Here is a 17,478-nt window from a genome sequence, read left to right as displayed (position 1 = left end):
ACGGCCTGTAAGGTGTGCCTGTCTTGATGAGGCCCCGGCCTTCCCTGAGCTCAGAAGCCTACAGTACAGCTGCTCTCTGTGGAGTTTTCTCCTGGCCCAACCCATGCCAGTGAGTCAGGAACAGGGACTTGCTGCTGTCAGTGAAATCGGAGCTACTGACAGGATCTCAAGACTCACAAGCCACAAAAACTTGTCCTCTTTTCAAAAATGGCCTTGATTGGCCTCTTAACTCAAATCCACCCACCCCTGCCTCACACCAGTTCATTTTCTGTTGGATAATGCTGTATTCTCCAGGTGGGTACTTTAAATGAAAAGCCTTAGTTTTGGAGGCTGAAGCAATGGATGCCTGGCCTCTGGTTAAGGTTACATGGGAGGTGGTAGAAGTGCATGGATGAGGGAGAGAAACAGTAACAAACACGTTTCAAAAACCTTGTGGATTCAATGTCAACTACCACAAAGTATTAAATGAAAATTACAGGACTAGAGAGATGGCTCAGCCGTTTAAAGCACTGACTGCTCTCGCAGAGAAGTCCTGTGTTCAATTCCCAACAACCACATGGTGGCTCACAACCATCTGTAATGGGATTCCATGCCCTCTGGTGTATCTGAAGACAGCTACAGTGTACTCACATAAATCTTTTAAAAAAGAGAAAATTACAAGTCAATACAACTTATGAATATACACAAGGAAAAACTAGATGAGAAATATGAAGTTCAAATGCAGCAAGATGTTAAAAATGGGATGACACAAATTGAAACACGTAAGGCCAGGTTAATAGAAGAATGTCTACATAAGCCAGTTAAACTACCCTGAGAGTTTCTCTGTGTGCCTCTGGCCATCCAGGAGCTCACCAGACCGGCCTCAAACTCAGATCCACCTGCTACTGCCCCTTCCTCCCAAGTGCTGGGGTTAAAGATGTGTGCCATCTCTGCCCAGTTTTTTACATTCTTTTTGAGACATCTTCAAACCTACAGTTCAGGCTGAACATAAACTATCATTTAAAAGTACACACTTACACTGGAGAAGCTGGAGAGATGGGTCAGTGGAGAAAGCCAAGTCTTGCAAGTTGTCCACTGACCTGCATACATGCCATACACGTACACAAAATACACGTTAAACTCCAAATGAGAAACAAGATCTGCTCTGAACAAGCATACATGCAAAGGGCACCATGTTCAGTTTGGGTAGGAAGCACCAGTATGCATTTTCCATCTCTTCATACAGACGTCTGTGCCCAGCAATCCCCCATCCTCCTGAGACATGTTCTATGTAGCTCTGGTTGTCGTGGAACCTGCTGAGTAGACCACAGTGGCCTTGGATTCCTATCTGCCTGTCTGGAGTGCTGGGATTAAAGGTGCACATCACTGTTGTCACAGGCCTACTCTACTCCCTTTTCACCTCTGCCCTCTTCCACCTACTCCTTCTCTTAGTTGGCATAGCTTTAACTATCAGCCTTGAGGACTAGACGGGCAGATGCAACATCACCAAACACCTTTGGATTTTGTCTGTCAGCAAACGTTTAGTTTTCCCTTCATTCTGAAGGGGCTGTTGCTGCATAGACTTTTTTCAATCTTTTTTTCAACCCCTGAAAGGGGTTGGAGATTTAGCTCAGTGGTAGAGCGCTTGCCTAGGGAAGCGCAAGGCCCTGGGTTCGGTCCCCAACTCTGAAAAAAAGAACCAAAAAAAAAAAAAAAAAAAAAAAAAAAACCACCCTGAAAATGTTAACCTACTGTTTCTTGGACACAGAAGTCTGTAGTTCTGTGATCTGCTGCTTCTGTCAAGATGACTGGACACTGCTGCACACCAGGCTGGAAGGATTGGCTGGAGTGTTTTAAAGTACTGGAATAGCTAATTTGCTGGGCAGGTTCTTATGGGGAAGGGGTTGAACTTGTAGGTTTGTCAAGGACTACCTGATCTTCCTCAGAGAGAGAATGTAGGGGTTGGGCTCCCCAAATAAGGTCAGGCAGACAAGAGGAAGCCCTGCTGGAAAAGGGAGTCCTCCATTTTGCCCCAAGCTCAGAGGAGTTACCTGGACATTGTAGATGGCTACCTTAAACAGCAGGGTTTCCCCATAGTGGTCTGTGATCAGAAAATGTGTTAAATCTTACTGACAATCCCTTCACCTAAGTCACTTCTCTTTGGCCTTTAAAGATTCTTTTTCTTATGCGGCCTGTAACGTTAAATGTCCTAGTGAGCCCCCATAGTTCAGCATGCTGTTGAGGGAATCTTGGTGATAAGCACTCCAACACCAGGGAAGAGTAGATGAAATGGCACGAGGAGCTGCAAGGACAGCTCCTCGAGGACAGCTCCTGAGAGACCTCGGTGCTGCATTCAGTTTGAATTCTCATTTTATGCTCTAAGCCACAGGTGGGGTGGGCAAGCAAGTGAGAACTCCAGGTAGCAAGGCAAGTCATGCTTGGCAGAGGCAGTACAGACAGTGCTGTAGTGAGTCGCTTCACACACCACAGAGTCAGATTGTAACAATTGGTCTTCTACCTTTTTCAACGCTGTGGGGTTTTTTGTTGTTTTTGTTTGTTTGTTTGTTTGTTTGTTTTGGCTTCCTGCTTGCTGAATGAGCCTTCCCATGCTTAAGAAAGTTTCAGGCATTATTTCTTCAAATACTATCTCTGTTGAGACAGCCATTTGTAACATTGAGCTCAATGTGTTCACTCTAGACAGATGTCGTTCATATAAATTAAATACTTGAGAACAGAATGCAGGATAGGAAGTTGAAGTTTTCTCATCTGCTCTTATGACAGAAAGGAGGCACCTCTGACAGGAGGTGAAGGAAGAGGCTGGGGCAGGGGTGAGAGAAGGGAGTGTCTACCGGCCTCGGGTGGACAGTCTGAGCTGGAGAGCGGATGCTTCAGTTTACAGAGTAGGCTGGGGCAGCCATGGTGATGCAAGTGCCCTGGGATTAAGTGCCAATTGTATTGGCAGCAAGTGGGTCCTGATGGGGTGGCAGAAAAGCCAGTATTCCTGTTGCTGCACCTCATTTAAATTGTTTCTGGTGATGCCGCCCAAGCATGCGAGAAAGAGGAGCACATGACGAAAGTGGGGATGTGAGACCATGGCCTGCTCACTGAGTGCTTGGAAGAGAGGCTGTCCATGTCGGCTACCCAGCCAAAGTCTGATTATCAACACACAACCAAAGTGCCCAGGGATAAGGAGAGCTAATGCCAGGGTCTCTGTGAAGACACTCACTGGCCCACTAGCGATAGCGAGCATGTGGCATTCCAACACAGCAGTACTTCCCCGTGCAACCCACAGATTCTAGGCAGCGCAGTGAAAAGGAGCGAACTATCTTTTGAATCTCAGTAAATTAATTCTAAAGTTTATATGAAGAGGCAAAAGACAGAATAAATAACCCAACTTTTTAAAAAAAAGAATACCAGGCATGGTGGTTCACACCTTTAATCCCAGCACTCCAAAGGCAGAAGTAGACTTCTATCAATTTGGACCAGCCTGGGCTACACAACAAGTTCCAAGCCAGCCAGGACTACAAAGTGATGGCCTATCTCAGACAAGTCAAAGGATGATGTCCTGACTGATAATTTCTATAATGCTTCGACCATCGGGAGACTTAACTCTTGTGGTGCTGGGAACTGAATCCGTGCTAAGTAACGGCTGCGCCACTGAGCTACACCACCAGCCTTTATTTGGATGATTGGTTTGAGCCAGAGTTAATTATGTAGCCCAGGCAATCCTCCTGTCTTTGCTTCCCAAGTGACAGAGTGGTTGGTGTGTGGCCTTCTGTGTTTCTCATATCCAGCTTGGAGTGGAAGGGCTACAGAACAGGGAGCCCAGAAGTAGATTCGAACAATATTCCTGCTTAATGTTGGTAAAAACAAACAAATGCAGCGTGTGTTACTTTAATCACCTGAGACCAAACACCTGACAAAATCAGCGCAAAGGAGGAAAGACACTACTTAGCTCAGTCTGAGCCCAGGGCTGGTGGGCATTCTCAATTCTTTTCTTTCATTCCTCCTATGCCCTGCTATGAGAGCGTGGGTCGTCCATACCTTGGCACTTCTCTCTGGAAATATCCAGTGGTGTCTCTCAATCTAAATAGACAAGATAACATAATATATATGTCCATATATGTATATGTAATACATATTTTCAAGTATATAATACACACCACACACACACACACACACACACACACACACACACACACACACACTGGCAGAAAGTCTTTTCAAAGAAAGCTCCCTGAACTACTGGGTATTCACATGAAAAATGAGACAAGACAACAAGCCTGAACACAGAACATTAACATCCTTCATGAAAATGAAACTGGACTACAGGCCTCAATACAAAACACAAGGGCCAGCAAGTTGGCTCAGTGAAGAAAACACACTTACCTCCAAGCCTGACCATGTGAGTCCAAACCTTGGAGCCCACACAGTAGAAAGAGAACCAACTGCACATTGTCTCCTCACTTCCGAACACATTCCACCACAATAAATACATGTAACTAAACAAGATCGATTACTATGTAACATAGAGAATTTAAATGATCCTGGACTAGGATGGGAGTGTGCATTGCATGTGTGTGTGCATGAACAGTGTGTGTCTGTGTGTCTGTCTGTCTGTCTGTCTGTCTGTCTGTCTGTTGGTATTTGAAGACTGAACCCAGGACCTTGGACATGCCAGGCCAGTATTCTACAACTGAACTACATCCCAGTAGTGATACTTTTATAATTTATTTTTATGTGCATTGGTGTTTGAGGGTGTCAGATTCTCTGGAACTGGAGTTACAGACGTGGGTGCTGGGAATTGAACTCAGGACCTTTGGAAGAGCACCCAGTGCCCTTAACCACTGAGCCATCTCTCCAGCCCCCGATACTTTTGTTTTTAACACCAAAGGCATAATAATATACAAAATAATTGAGAAGCAGAGTTTTATTAAAAGTAAAAAAACTTCAGCTTTGAAAAACTGTCAACAATGAGAGAACAGAACAGAGAATAGGATAAAATCTGATAGATGATTGGTCCAAAATATGTAAAAGGACCTTAGAATTGAATCAGAAGACAAACATCCAGTTTATAAAATGAGCAAACACCAACAACGGAGAAATACAGGTGGCAAGCTCGGCGTGGTGGTAGAGCAGACAGGTCATGAGTTCAAGGCCACTATTTCAACATTTTCAAACAAGGTACAGAGAAGGCAAGTATCAAAACAGGTGCACTGCAACGGAAACCCCTCATGACAAATTCTGCCAAGGACACAGAATGGCAGAGCCCTTCCTTTTGGGAGCCCTTCCTTTTGGGAGGTGCACAGTACACGCTCGCACGGATGGGTTACCTCTTACAGCACTGGTTTGTGCTGACCACACGATCCCACGCTTGAGCTCCCTGGTGTCCAGTGGAATTAAAAACACACAGGGAAAACTGCTGCAGACATTGTTTCAAACTCTCAAACTCAGAAGCATCCAGGTGGCCTTCAGGACAAGCTGTGGTCCAGACAGAAAACGGAACGCTGCTCATGAGAAGAGCTGAACAACCAAGTCGTGAATCCATGGAGGAAACCTAGATGCCTATCGTCACATGAGGGAATCCACGCTGAAAGACCCCAAAAGGAAAACCTTGGAGACAGTAGCCAGGCCAGTGGCTGCCAAGAGACTAGAGAAGAAGCAATGAGCAGCACACGGGCTGTTCGGGGTAACGAAGCCATTCTGTACAATGATGGTGGGCGCTGCACTTTAGGGTTCGTAACTTCAGATAACAGCTTTCCTCATTTGTGAGGACCACATCAGACCACGCAGACCAGAGAGCTTTTCAAACTGCCACATGCGCAGCACTACTGCTGGGTTATCTCTCAATGCACCTGAAGCATGTTCTGGTGTGTGTTTCGATGCAAAATCCAAATCTCTTACTGGTTAGCTCTTAGTGTTCATGGTTAAGGCTATGTCCCTGTGCACAAGACACGTAGCTCCAAGCAGGGAGGGACTGTAGAGTCCTGACCCCAGAGCTAACTGCTCTGCATGACACTTGCAGTGGGGAAGAATGACTAAACTACAAAGATTCCCATGTGCGCACCAGTGGATACGGTCATTCAGCCAACATGGCACATTAACAACACCCGCTGGTTAAACAAAGGACAAAATGCACAAGAGTGGCCCCCACAACCAGCTGTGAAGACCAGGACCAGTGGCTCCTGAGCAGAAGGCACTTCTGCTGAGCTCCCATGTCCCTATGCCTGGGGATGGCACTTCCTCTTTCCAGGGCCAACATTGAGACAATCTGGGAGATCAACACCTTGAGTTCATTGAATGTGACATTTACGATGAGACCAAGAGCCAAAGCAGAAGTTTATTGACATCCACTTATATAGTATTTTACACACACACACCAAATATAGAGTTCTCAACATTCAATCTACTCTTCTCGGAACTACTTCATGAGAAAATGGGTTTCTTTGCCCTCCCCCAAGGAAGATGCCTCTGCTACTTATGCTCCTGAAAATAATACATTTGATCATACCACCTTCATAAACACACTCGTCGAATCCTCTGCAGACAGTGAAGATAAACTAGCACAGAACCCTCTCCAAATGCAATGCTTCACAACAGAGGTGTAGTGCAAGAGATAGGAAATGGTGACTCCTCAGAGGCTGCATACACACCTAGAAGAGAACACCAGAGAACTGAGACCCCAACTGGGGAGGCCCTAGCTTCTGAGTGTGGCCAGCCGGGACTGCATAGCCTCCAGGTCCTCTTCATCTTCTTCCTCATCTCCTTCCGAGGCAGCCATCGCTCCTGCGGGTTCAGGCTCAGGAAGGGCATCGGTTACTTTACTGGGTGCTTTGCCCAAGGCTCCTGAAGAGAGAATGAACAGCTTAAAACCCACTGCGTAAGGAACAAGGTCTTTGGTTTTATAGCCTCCACTCACACCTATACAGCAAGGGAGCGGCTGTCTAGAGGAAATCTGCTTCCTCTGACAACGCACATCTTAGCTGAGAGAAGACAACAGCTGGGGTGGGAGACTGACTTGCTATGCCGCCTTCAAGTGGTCCTCCTGCCCCAGGCTTCCGATCAGCTATACTACCACAGTAACACCACATCCATGCCCCCAAATCATAAAATTTTTCATTTCCACAATATCAGGTATAGTGGTGTATACTTGAGTCCATATACTTGGGGAAGAAGGGTCACTTTAGTTCAGGATTTTGGGGCCATCTTGAGCAAAACAGTGAGACCTCATCTCACAAAACAAACAAACAAAAAAAAGTCATTAATTCTGAAGTTCTTAATTTAAGTTCCTAAATACTACTGAAAACCTAAACTTATTTTCTCTGAATAAAGTTTAAATGTTGAAGCCAGACTGGGTGCACAGGCCTATAATCTCAGCTAACTGGGAAGCTGAGACAGGAGGATAGAAATCAAGGTTTGCCCAGGCTACAGAGAGGTCGGCATGAACAATTTAGTGAGCCCCCATCTCAAAATAAAGGTTGAGAACGGAGCTCAGCAGCACTTCCTGTTTCATGAGAGGCTGCAGCTCAATCCCCAGGGCCACAGCAAATAAAAAAGCCAAACAAGATGTGGGGTGCACATCTGTAGTCCAGTATGCCAAGTGAGGCAGGAAGAGTGTTTGAGAGCACTGTGAGCGGTCGAGGGTGAGTGTGCTGCTATGCACTGTAGTGCTGTATACTGGCCGCCGAGATGTGGCTGCCTTGGAGATGAGAGAATCCTCATGTGCACCAAGTGGTGCTGTGCACCGCCGTAACCTTGCTCCTGAACTTAAAACAAGAGGATGAATAAAGCCGCCTACAGCCCATAGCTGGGCAGAAGACGGAGGTGGAGCTCTGCTTCTGAGGACTTGGGGTCTAAAGAGAGACCACCAGAGGAGCAGACAGTAAAGAAAGAGGAAGAAGCCTCGGTGAGGGATCTCGAGAACTGGCCATAAAGGTTGCTGAGATGGAACGGATCGGCTCAGGCAGAAAATGCCACGCCCATGCCTTGGGGTCACTGGCAAGGAAGCAGACAGACAGCACAGGGTGGTGTCAGCCTAGCTCTAATACTACTAAGGCTTATTATGAATATGAAGGTTTTGAGTCCTTTGTCTGGGAACTAAATGATCTAAGGTGGGGTACCTAACGTTAATTAATATTAACATTAACCACAACAGTGGTTATAATATAGTTATAAACCACGATAGTGAACAAAAAAGCTAAACATTTCAAAAACCAAAACAAAACAATTACCTTCTTCCTCAATAATTTAAAACAAATAAAAATTAAATTCCACCATTTTCTTGAGCATAAAATTTAGAAAACCAAAAATTAGCAAAAAAGGTTAAGCCTTTTTATTTCTGTATTTAACACAGACATGTTTTACACTAATGTCAGGTCAAATTCCTAACAGCTCTTTTCATTGTGAAAATTAGAAACTAAAAATCCTTCATTTCTTGAAAACTAGCTAGACAGCTTTACTGTACTTACTCCTTAAGAAACACCTTCACACTTCAAATGCAGACGCAGCTCTGGTGAGTGGCTGGGGAGGAGAGGGTGGGAGGAAGAGCTGAAGGGCTCTCCTGCTCATACCTGCTGTGATTTCAAAGAGGATCCTGTCGATCTCCATTTCTGCTGCTTCTTCCATTTCCTCTTGATCATCCATGCTTTCAAACGTATCCTCTAACATCTCTTCTATGATTCCAGCCTGAACAAAGAACAGAACGCCACCTCCTCAGTGCTACAGCTGCTCCCACCAACACCCCAGATAACACCAGAGAAAGTTCTAGTCTCTCTGAGTCTAGCTCATCCTTCCCAGGTGGCAAAGAAGATGCTGGATGCTGGCCTCTGCAGACGAGGCAGGAAGGACACAGTGCTCTAATCTGCAGGAGGTCAGAGATTGTAGCTACAGGCAGGAGTTCCTGTATTAACTCTGACAGTCCTCCAGAACATGCTGAGAAAATGGACAAAGACCCTTGAGCTGCTTGGAAAGCAACTCCCTAACACTGCAAATACAACCTGAGGGGGCAAGGGTTAAAACAGGATAAAAACTGGTTGAAGTTACAAGAGACACCAGAATAACAAAGGCATGAGCAGGAACAAAAACAAACATCCCAGCAGGTCAGGCCACAGCTGCTGGAGGAAGGTTAATCTGGTGGGTGAGTTGAGTATCACTTAATCACCAAGCACTGATCATCTCCTCTTAAGAGAAGCCAAGGGTTTCTGACCTACAGAGCAAACCAGTCACTGTACTCGAAGCCTGTGCCTGGCCGTTTGCCAGTCAGCCTTCTTTCCCAGAAAGTAACAAGTAGGTGGGGAGAGGGCTCAGTTGGTAAAGTGCCACAAAACTTGAGGACCATTTCAAATCTCCAAGCTCCCATCTGTACCCAGCACTGGGATAAGGAGTTTAGTGGTAGCAGCTAACTGGCCGGCCAACTTGGCCAGACTGATGAGCTTCAAGTTCAGTGAGATTCTGTCTCAGGAAAAAAAAGTGGAAAGCGACAGAGGAAGACATGAGATGTCAACCTCTCTCTGCTTCCACATACACACAAACAGTGCTCACACACCGCATCCCACGCCCGCATGCACAATTTCCTACTCACTTTACATCATGCTCACTGCCGCCCTCCTACTCATCCCCTCCCACAATCCATCCCCAACCCACCCTCCCCCTCACCTGAGTGAATACCCCCCCACACACACAATTTTTTTAAATAATAGCAAGGGGCCATGTGGCACAAGTGGCCCTCCAAAGCCCTGCAATTGTCCTCAAGTTAACACTTAACAGTGTCCCCAACAACGAATGAGGCCATTTTGTGTCTGTTAGAGAAAAGGGGCAGAAAAGCACCCTCCTATATCAGAAAGAGGACCCGGAAAAGCAGTCAGAGAAGGGAACCCCCAGTAGCCTTGCAAAACCAAGAGGCATAGTGCCTTGTCTGCACACCCTGGAGCAGATGGCTCTGAGCTCTGTCCCTATTCCAGCAATCCACTTACCTTCCAGTGTTTGTGCTTTCTGACCCCTGAGGTGACTCCCGTATTCATGAATTTAGCTAGTATCTAGTCTAATTATAGCCCCTTACCTAACCCAAATGAACAAACTCATATTCATGGTCACAAAGGTAGAGCCCTACAGCCTAGCTAGTAGAAAGTTACTTCAATGTTGAAGTCTACTGTTCAACAAATAGCACTTTGGAGACTGTAGCATGAAGACTGTTTGTATCCTGGACTACACAGCAAGTTTTAGCAGCTAATACAGTGAGATTCTGTCCTAAAACAAAACAAAACTCCACAGACTAAGTAAAATCAAAAATTCAACCATACAAAAAAGATACATCCAATCGTGTACCACTGTTAGCACTCAGTCCCCAGAATCTGCAATACACAAGTTTCCTCCATTCTGTACTTTTAGTGTTCACAAATCACTGAAAAAGAGCTTAGAGATTTGTTGTAATAAACTCATCTCCTCGTATCTTGGTGGCTTTGTAAGTTAAAATGTTGAGCCTGGAGTTACTCCAAACCTCCACCTCTATAAGCATATGATCTCCAGCTTGGGTACATATCGCATGTAAAGCATATGAAGAACATACCCTTCTAATCTACTCCCTGCTAACTGCTACCGCCCAAACATTTTCCTTCTGAAGAGCTAGGCCCTGGGCTTTTATAATATTTTCCATCTGTTCATCTCTAGCCCCTTCACCCCTCCCTCTGCCCACCCCTAGTGTCCAGTATATGGTTCACATTCAGAGATTAAACATTCTGAGTGGTAGGTGGAGATCCACGCACAAAAATTTGAGTTGCATATTCTTGGTTGTCAGACCACAGTTCTAAACTACAGAATAGCACTTATACAAGACGTCAGCTCAGACGACAAGAGCAGGCACAGCTGCACCCCAGTCCCAGCCTTACTTATAACCCAAGAGACCTGGGCTGCCTGGCAGCTTCAAGATTCAATGCCCTGTGTGAAATAGCTACACCAACAGTACCTGAAGATCAAGACAGGCCAAAATGCCTCTCACTTTGGTTCAGTGCCAATGCCCGCTCCTGCAGCCCTGTCTGGAGGTCAGTAGTGTAGTTACTACTGTACCCTGATCCTGAAGCTGAGGTACCTACTGCCTCCATTTGGTTCTCAGTTTCTCCTTTTTGTGGCTAAAAAAGCCATCAGCGAGTACAGCCTGCGGCCAGATCTGGGGTTCCTAAACAAAGGGTTTGGGTCACAGTTATTCTGTTGAAATGCTATCTAGGGCTACTTTTACACTGAGAGGCCGAAATGAGTGGCTACAAGAATGGACACCAAGGCATAGCACAATTTATTATCTAGCACTGTAGAACTTGCCAACTTCACCAATACTCTCACAGCCGACAGTGAGATGACTAATTGTCACTTCCCTCCTGTTGGAACCCACAGACCCCACTGCTAGATGTTCCCTGTCTGGAGATCTGGGTATTCTTAAGCCTCTTCTCAACACTAACAAGTCCACCCAGCCTCTGAGATGCTTTGCAAAAAATAGTTTCAATCAGATAACGTTTGCTCCTCTTCTCAAAACACTTCTCAGAGCAGTCTCACTCTGTCAGTCGCTCCACACAGCCCCAGCTCACAGGCCCTCACAGGAGATCAGAGAAAGCAGAGCCACCACACTAACCTTCATCATCTCTTTGGACAGCTCCCTCATGGTGGCCTGGATTTCTGGGATCTTCACAAGACTCTGCATTGCCTTCATCACTTCCGTGCTCTTCTGCAGGGAACCGGCTACTCTCAGGACCGCTGGAAAGGAAAGGCTGCATCACCCAGGAGCGTCCACCACAGAGAACAGGATGAGAGAGCCCAGTTCAGCACTGCTCTAGCACATGGACGGCAAACTTACTGCCGTGCCTTTATGATATGCTATTGTGCTAGATGTGAGAGGCTTTAAGTCATCTTCTAGTCATCTGAGAGGAGAGAATCTCAAATGAGAAAATGCCACCATAAGATTGGGTTGTATTCAAGCCTGTAGAGTATTTCTTTTTAAGATTTATTTATTTCATGTATGTGAGTACACTGTCACTGTCTTCAGACACACCAGAAGAGGGCATCAGATCCCATTACAGATGATTGTGAGCCACCATGTGGTTGCTGAGGACTGGACTCAGGACCCCTGGAAGAACAGTCAGTCTCTTAACCAATGAGCCATCTCTCCAGCCCAGGGGACATACCCAGGTGGTCCTGGGCTCTATAAGAAAGCAGGCTGAGCAAACCTGTAAACAGCACCCCTCGAGAGCTTCCCCATAAGGTGCTCCTCCAGGTTCCTGCACTGCTGAGTTCCTATCCTGACGTCCTTTGATGGTAAACTGTGATGTAGAAGCATAAACTAAATGAACTCTTTCCTCCCTAACTTGCTTTTGGCTATGGTGTTTCACCATAGCAATAGAAACCCAAACTACAGCACTAGGACATTGTGGTGTGAATTCTTGGAGATTCACTAATGAGTCACTGAGGAGTGGCCTGAAGGTCTGCAGCTGACCATTAGGAAAGGAGACTTAGTGTGACACCTGGAAACAAGTCACAAACAAAAGGCTGGGCTCAAGACTAAGGTTAGGCCCACAGTGGGAAACAAAAGGCTTCCAGTTTACACTACTAGGTAATAATGTCTGCTCTGTGAAGAGCTTGTTGCTGCTGATCCTCAGAAAAGTGAAATAAACAGAAGTAAAATGAAGTACATTATGTGGGTCAACACAGGGCTATAGTTCCTTGCTAGGGAAAAGCCTTCGGTGATCTAACACTGTGATGGTTTGCATATGTTTGGCCCAGGGAGTGGCACTATTAGAAGGTGTGGCCTTGTTGGAGGAAGTGTGTCACTATGGGGGTGGGCTTGGAGACCGTCCTCCTAGCTGCCTGAGGATGCTCAGTCTGTTCCTGGCTTCCTTCGGGTGAAGATGTAGAACTCAGCTCCTCCTGCACCATGCCTGCCTGGATGCTGCCATGCTCCCGCCTTGATGATAATGGACTGAACCTCTGAACCTGTCGGCCAGCCCCAATTAAATGTTGTCCTTTGTAAAACTTACATTGGTCATGCTGTCTGCTCACAGCTATAAAACCGTAACTAAACAAACGCTATATACATCTTCTTTCCAAGAAAGCGTCATAGAAGCAAATGACCATTTCCCTCTCTGTGTTCATTACTAACACATCAAGTAACAAGTGGACAACCTCCGCAATGTGTTATGAAGTTGCATGAGGTCATTCACTCACTATAAAGCAAGTTGCTCACTAACAGTGACACACTTTTCCTGTACTGCAGTGTCTGGAAAGCCGGAAGGCACTGAACATTTAATTTCAGCAGAATCCAGACCCTAGGAATTGTTTGTCTCTAACAGAAAACATGAGCGAACAGGCCTGTCTAGCCTGCACTGAGCATTTTCCCAGATAAGGAGACAGCTTCAATTCTCTGACCACTGGAATAGGACAGCCGAATGTTAATGTATGACAAGTAGCATTAGAAGACGGCTCAGGGATCCGTGCAGCTGAAGCGAGCAGTAAAGCACCTATGCCATCAGGAGGACATAAGAAGACCGGTATTAGGAAATACTAAAGTTGCTGGGAAGATGGCGCAGCAGTAAATGGACTTGCCCTACAAGCCTGCAGATCTGAGTTCAAATTCCCAGATCCTGTAAAAAGTGTTGTAGGGGTAGAGACAGGAGGATTCCTAGGGCTTGCTGGCCACCACCCTAGCTCCAGGATTAAAGAATGTACTGGCTGGTTTTCTGTCAAAGTGATGTAAGCTACAGCCATCTGAGAGGAAGAAGCCTCAGTTGTGTAAATGTCTCCATGAGATTCAGTTGAAAGGCATTTTCTCAATTAGTGATCAGTGAGGGAGGGCGTAGCCCATCATGTGTGGTGCCATCTCTGTGCTGTTGGTCATGGCTTCTGTAAGAAAGCAGGCTAAGTAAATACAGGAAAGCAAGCCAGTAAGCAGCATCCGTCCATGGCCTCTGCATCAGTTCTGCCTGCCCTGTTTGAATTCTTGGCCTGACTTCCTTCAGTGAACACTGCTGTGGAAGTGTAAACTGAAAAAACCCTTCCTCCCCAGCTTGTTTTTTGGCAATAGTGTTTCATCACAGCACTAAAAACTCTGACCAGGAACCCTGTTTCAAAGGAATGGGTGGAAGTTGATAGGTCAGGATACCCAACATCCTCTTCTGGCCTCTGCACACCCATAGGTGTGCGCACCAGCACAGATGTACTCTCTCTCTCTCTCTCTCTCTCTCTCTCTCTCTCTCTCTCTCTCTCTCTCTCTCTGTCTGTCTCTCTCACACACACACACACACACACACACAGAGAGAGAGAGAGAGAGAGAGAGAGAGACAGAGAGACAGAGACAGAGAGACAGAGAGACAGAGAGACAGAGACAGAGAGAGGCAAATCCCGTGTGGTTCTGTGAATTACAAAAACACAGTGTCTCTGTGGCCTGTTGTACCGTTGCAGCACAGAGTACAACAGCACTATGGTTAATGATTGAGATGGAATGTAAGAAAGGGGAAGATAATAGCTGTGCTGGTTCAGGAAACGTGGAGCTTGGTGAGGTGAGCTGATGGGGCGGCAAGGAGTGCCTGTGGACTGTATGGGTAATGCTGTAATGGGGTAGTGCAGGACTCAGGAAGTATGTTAGCTCTAAGAGTCAGCTGCTCTAAAACAGAGCAGCCTGGCTCCTCAGCTCCCCAGTGGCTTTGCTGAAACATACTGCTCCTTATGAAGCCATTCATCATGAGGCCTTCCCAGAGGCCAGACACCAAAACTACAAGCTACATAAACCTCTCTATGAAGTACTCACCTCAGATACCCTGGACTAAGACATATATAAAAGTAGTGTGACTAAGGCCACAAAATCTGAGGCCAGATGATTCAGGCCAGATGCCTTCTGAGGCAGGAAAAGGCATTTGCCACCAAGCCTTATGGACTAAGTTTGATCCTTGAGAATCACATGATCAAAGAAAGCGCAAATTCCCTTAAGTAGTCCTCTGACTTCCATGTGTGTGCAATGACACATGCATACTCATGTATACACAAATTAATAAAAAAGGCAACCCACAGATTGGGAAAAGATCTTTACCAATCCTACAACAGATGGAGGGCTTATATCCAAAATATACAAAGAACTCACGAAGCTAGACTGCAGGGAGACAAAGAACCCTATTAAAAAAATGGGGTTCAGAGCTAAACAAAGAATTCACAGCTGAGGAATGCCGAATGGCTGAGAAACACCTAAAGAAATGTTCAACATCTTTAGTCATAAGGAAATGCAAATCAAAACAACCCTGAGATTTCACCTTACCCCAGGTCAGAATGGCTAAGATCAAAAACTCAGGTGACAGCAAATGCTGGCGAGGATGTGGAGAAAGAGGAACACTCCTCCATTGTTGGTGGGATTGTAGACTGGTACAACCATTCTGGAAATCAGTCTGGAGGTTCCTCAGAAAATTGGACATTGAACTACCTGAGGACCTAGCTATACCTCTCTTGGGCATATTCCCACAAGATGCCCCAACATATAAAAAAGACACGTGCTCCACTATGTTCATAGCAGCCTTATTTATAATAGCCAGAAGCTGGAAAGAACCCAGATGCCCTTCAACAGAGGAATGGATACAGAAAATGTGGTACATCTACACAATGGAATACTACTCAGCTATCAAAAGCACTGACTTTATGAAATTCATAGGCAAATGGATGGAACTGGAAAATATCATCCTGAGTGAGGTACCCCAATCACAGAAAAACACTCATGGTATGCACCCATTGATAAGTGGATATCAGCCCAAATGCTCAAATTACCCTAGATGCACAGAATACGTGAAACTCAAAAAGGATGACCAAAATGTGAATGCTTCACTCCTTCTTTAAAAAGGGAACAAGAATACCCTTGGGAGGGAATAGTGAGGCAAAGTTTAGAACAGAGGCTGAAGGAACGCCCATTCAGAGCCTGCCCCACATGTGGCCCATACATATACAGCCACCAAACTAGATAAGATGGATGAAGCAAAGAAGTGCAGGGTGACACGAACCAGATGTAGATCTCTCCTGAGAGACACACCCAGAACACAGCACATACATAGGCGAATGCCAGCAGCAAACCACCAGACTGAGAACAGGACCCCCGTTGAAGGAATCAGAGAAGGACTGGAAGAGCTTGAAGGGGCTCGAGACCCAATATGAACAACAATGCCAACCAACCAGAGCTTCCAGGGACTAAGCCACTACCCAAAGACCATACATGGACTGACCCTGGGCTCCAATCTCATAGGTAGCAATGAATAGCCTAGTAAGAGCACCAGTGGAAGGGGAAGCCCTTGGTCCTGCTAAGACTGAACCCCCAGTGAACGTGAATGTTGGGGGGAGGGCGGTAATGGGGGGAGGATGGGGAGGGGAACACCCATAGAGGAGGGGAGGGGGATGTTAGCCTGGAAACCGGGAAAGGGAATAACAATTGAAATGTAAGTAAGAAATACCCAAGTTAATAAAGATGGAGGAAAAATATATATATATAACTAGGAAGTAAATACTGAATAGTTTTTGAGAACATAATTATTTGGTTATAAGAAAAAGAAGAAAGTTAATGTGGTAAGGAGGGAAGGAATAAGAGCTTAGAAATAAAACATAAAAAGGCAACTTCAAAACCAAAGTAGATCAGAAAGGTCGCTTTCTTTGCTTGCCTTTACTTATGTATATGTGTGTCTGAGCATGTGAGTGGTGCTGCCTGGTATCTGTGGAGGACAGAATAGGGACATCGCATCTCCTGAAGCTGGAGTTGCCACCCAGGAGAAGGCTCAGCTTCACCTTTATTTAGAGCAGACTCCCTAGCTTGTTCTCAGTGTACACACTGCAACTCATGCAGTAGCTAACAATCGGTGTTCCACCCCAGCACTGGGGAGCAGAGGCAGAGACGGGTGAGCTTGAGGCCAGCCTGGCCTACATACCAAGATACCGGCCACTCCCCACCATGTATGTCTCTTAGGAAAGAGCCTTGTGCATGCCACACAAGCATCAATAATGATCTGTATGTCCAGTCCAAAGCATACGTGTAGAGAGGTCAGAGATCAACTCTCAGGATTGGGTCTCGTCTTCCAGTGACTCTGGAGAAGAACTCAGGTCACCAAGCTTGTGCAGCAAGCACGGTACATGCTTTTCCCGTAGAAAAAGGAGACCGACAGGTCCATTCTCCCCACTCTCTCCCTAAGCTAACACTAGCGCTCTGGGACGCCGGGCTGTACTCCTGAGCTGTAGCTCCAGCCCGGGAAATGCTTCTTTTGGAGGTGTTTTGGTTTTAGTTTGTTTTTGTTTATAGACACAGTCTTCCTAATATCTCAGGCTGGCCCAGAACTCACTTTCACCTCATGGCAACCCTTCCGTCTTAGCCCCCCAGGTGCCTGGCTTCCAAGCATGAGCCCCATGCCCACACACTACTTTCCAGCATAGCACTGAGAGCCTAGCGCTCACACTGAAAGGAAACATAATGCAACCCAATAGGAAAGGAAGAAATGAAGTTTCTGT

The 17,478-nt window shown here is 46.0% G+C and overlaps 1 protein-coding gene across 2 annotated transcripts in view; it reads right to left on the bottom strand.

Moving 5' to 3' along the window:
• Positions 1–6,294: 6,294 nt before the first annotated feature.
• The window catches only part of Chmp3 (charged multivesicular body protein 3), a 48,459-nt gene continuing 37,275 nt past the window's right edge, over positions 6,295–17,478 (bottom strand). For both annotated transcript variants that reach the window (XM_032906350.1, XM_032906351.1), the window contains exons 4-6: positions 11,597–11,718; positions 8,550–8,664; positions 6,295–6,825 (exon numbers count right to left, since the gene is read on the bottom strand). In XM_032906350.1, the coding sequence (XP_032762241.1) occupies positions 6,677–6,825; positions 8,550–8,664; positions 11,597–11,718 (386 nt within the window). In that variant the 3' untranslated portion in view covers positions 6,295–6,676. The remainder of the gene's footprint in view (positions 6,826–8,549; positions 8,665–11,596; positions 11,719–17,478) is intronic.

Source organism: Rattus rattus, chromosome 6 (genome assembly GCF_011064425.1).
Source record: "Rattus rattus isolate New Zealand chromosome 6, Rrattus_CSIRO_v1, whole genome shotgun sequence".
NCBI classification, from domain to species: domain Eukaryota; kingdom Metazoa; phylum Chordata; class Mammalia; order Rodentia; family Muridae; genus Rattus; species Rattus rattus.
This window is presented reverse-complemented; position numbering and strand designations above follow the sequence as displayed.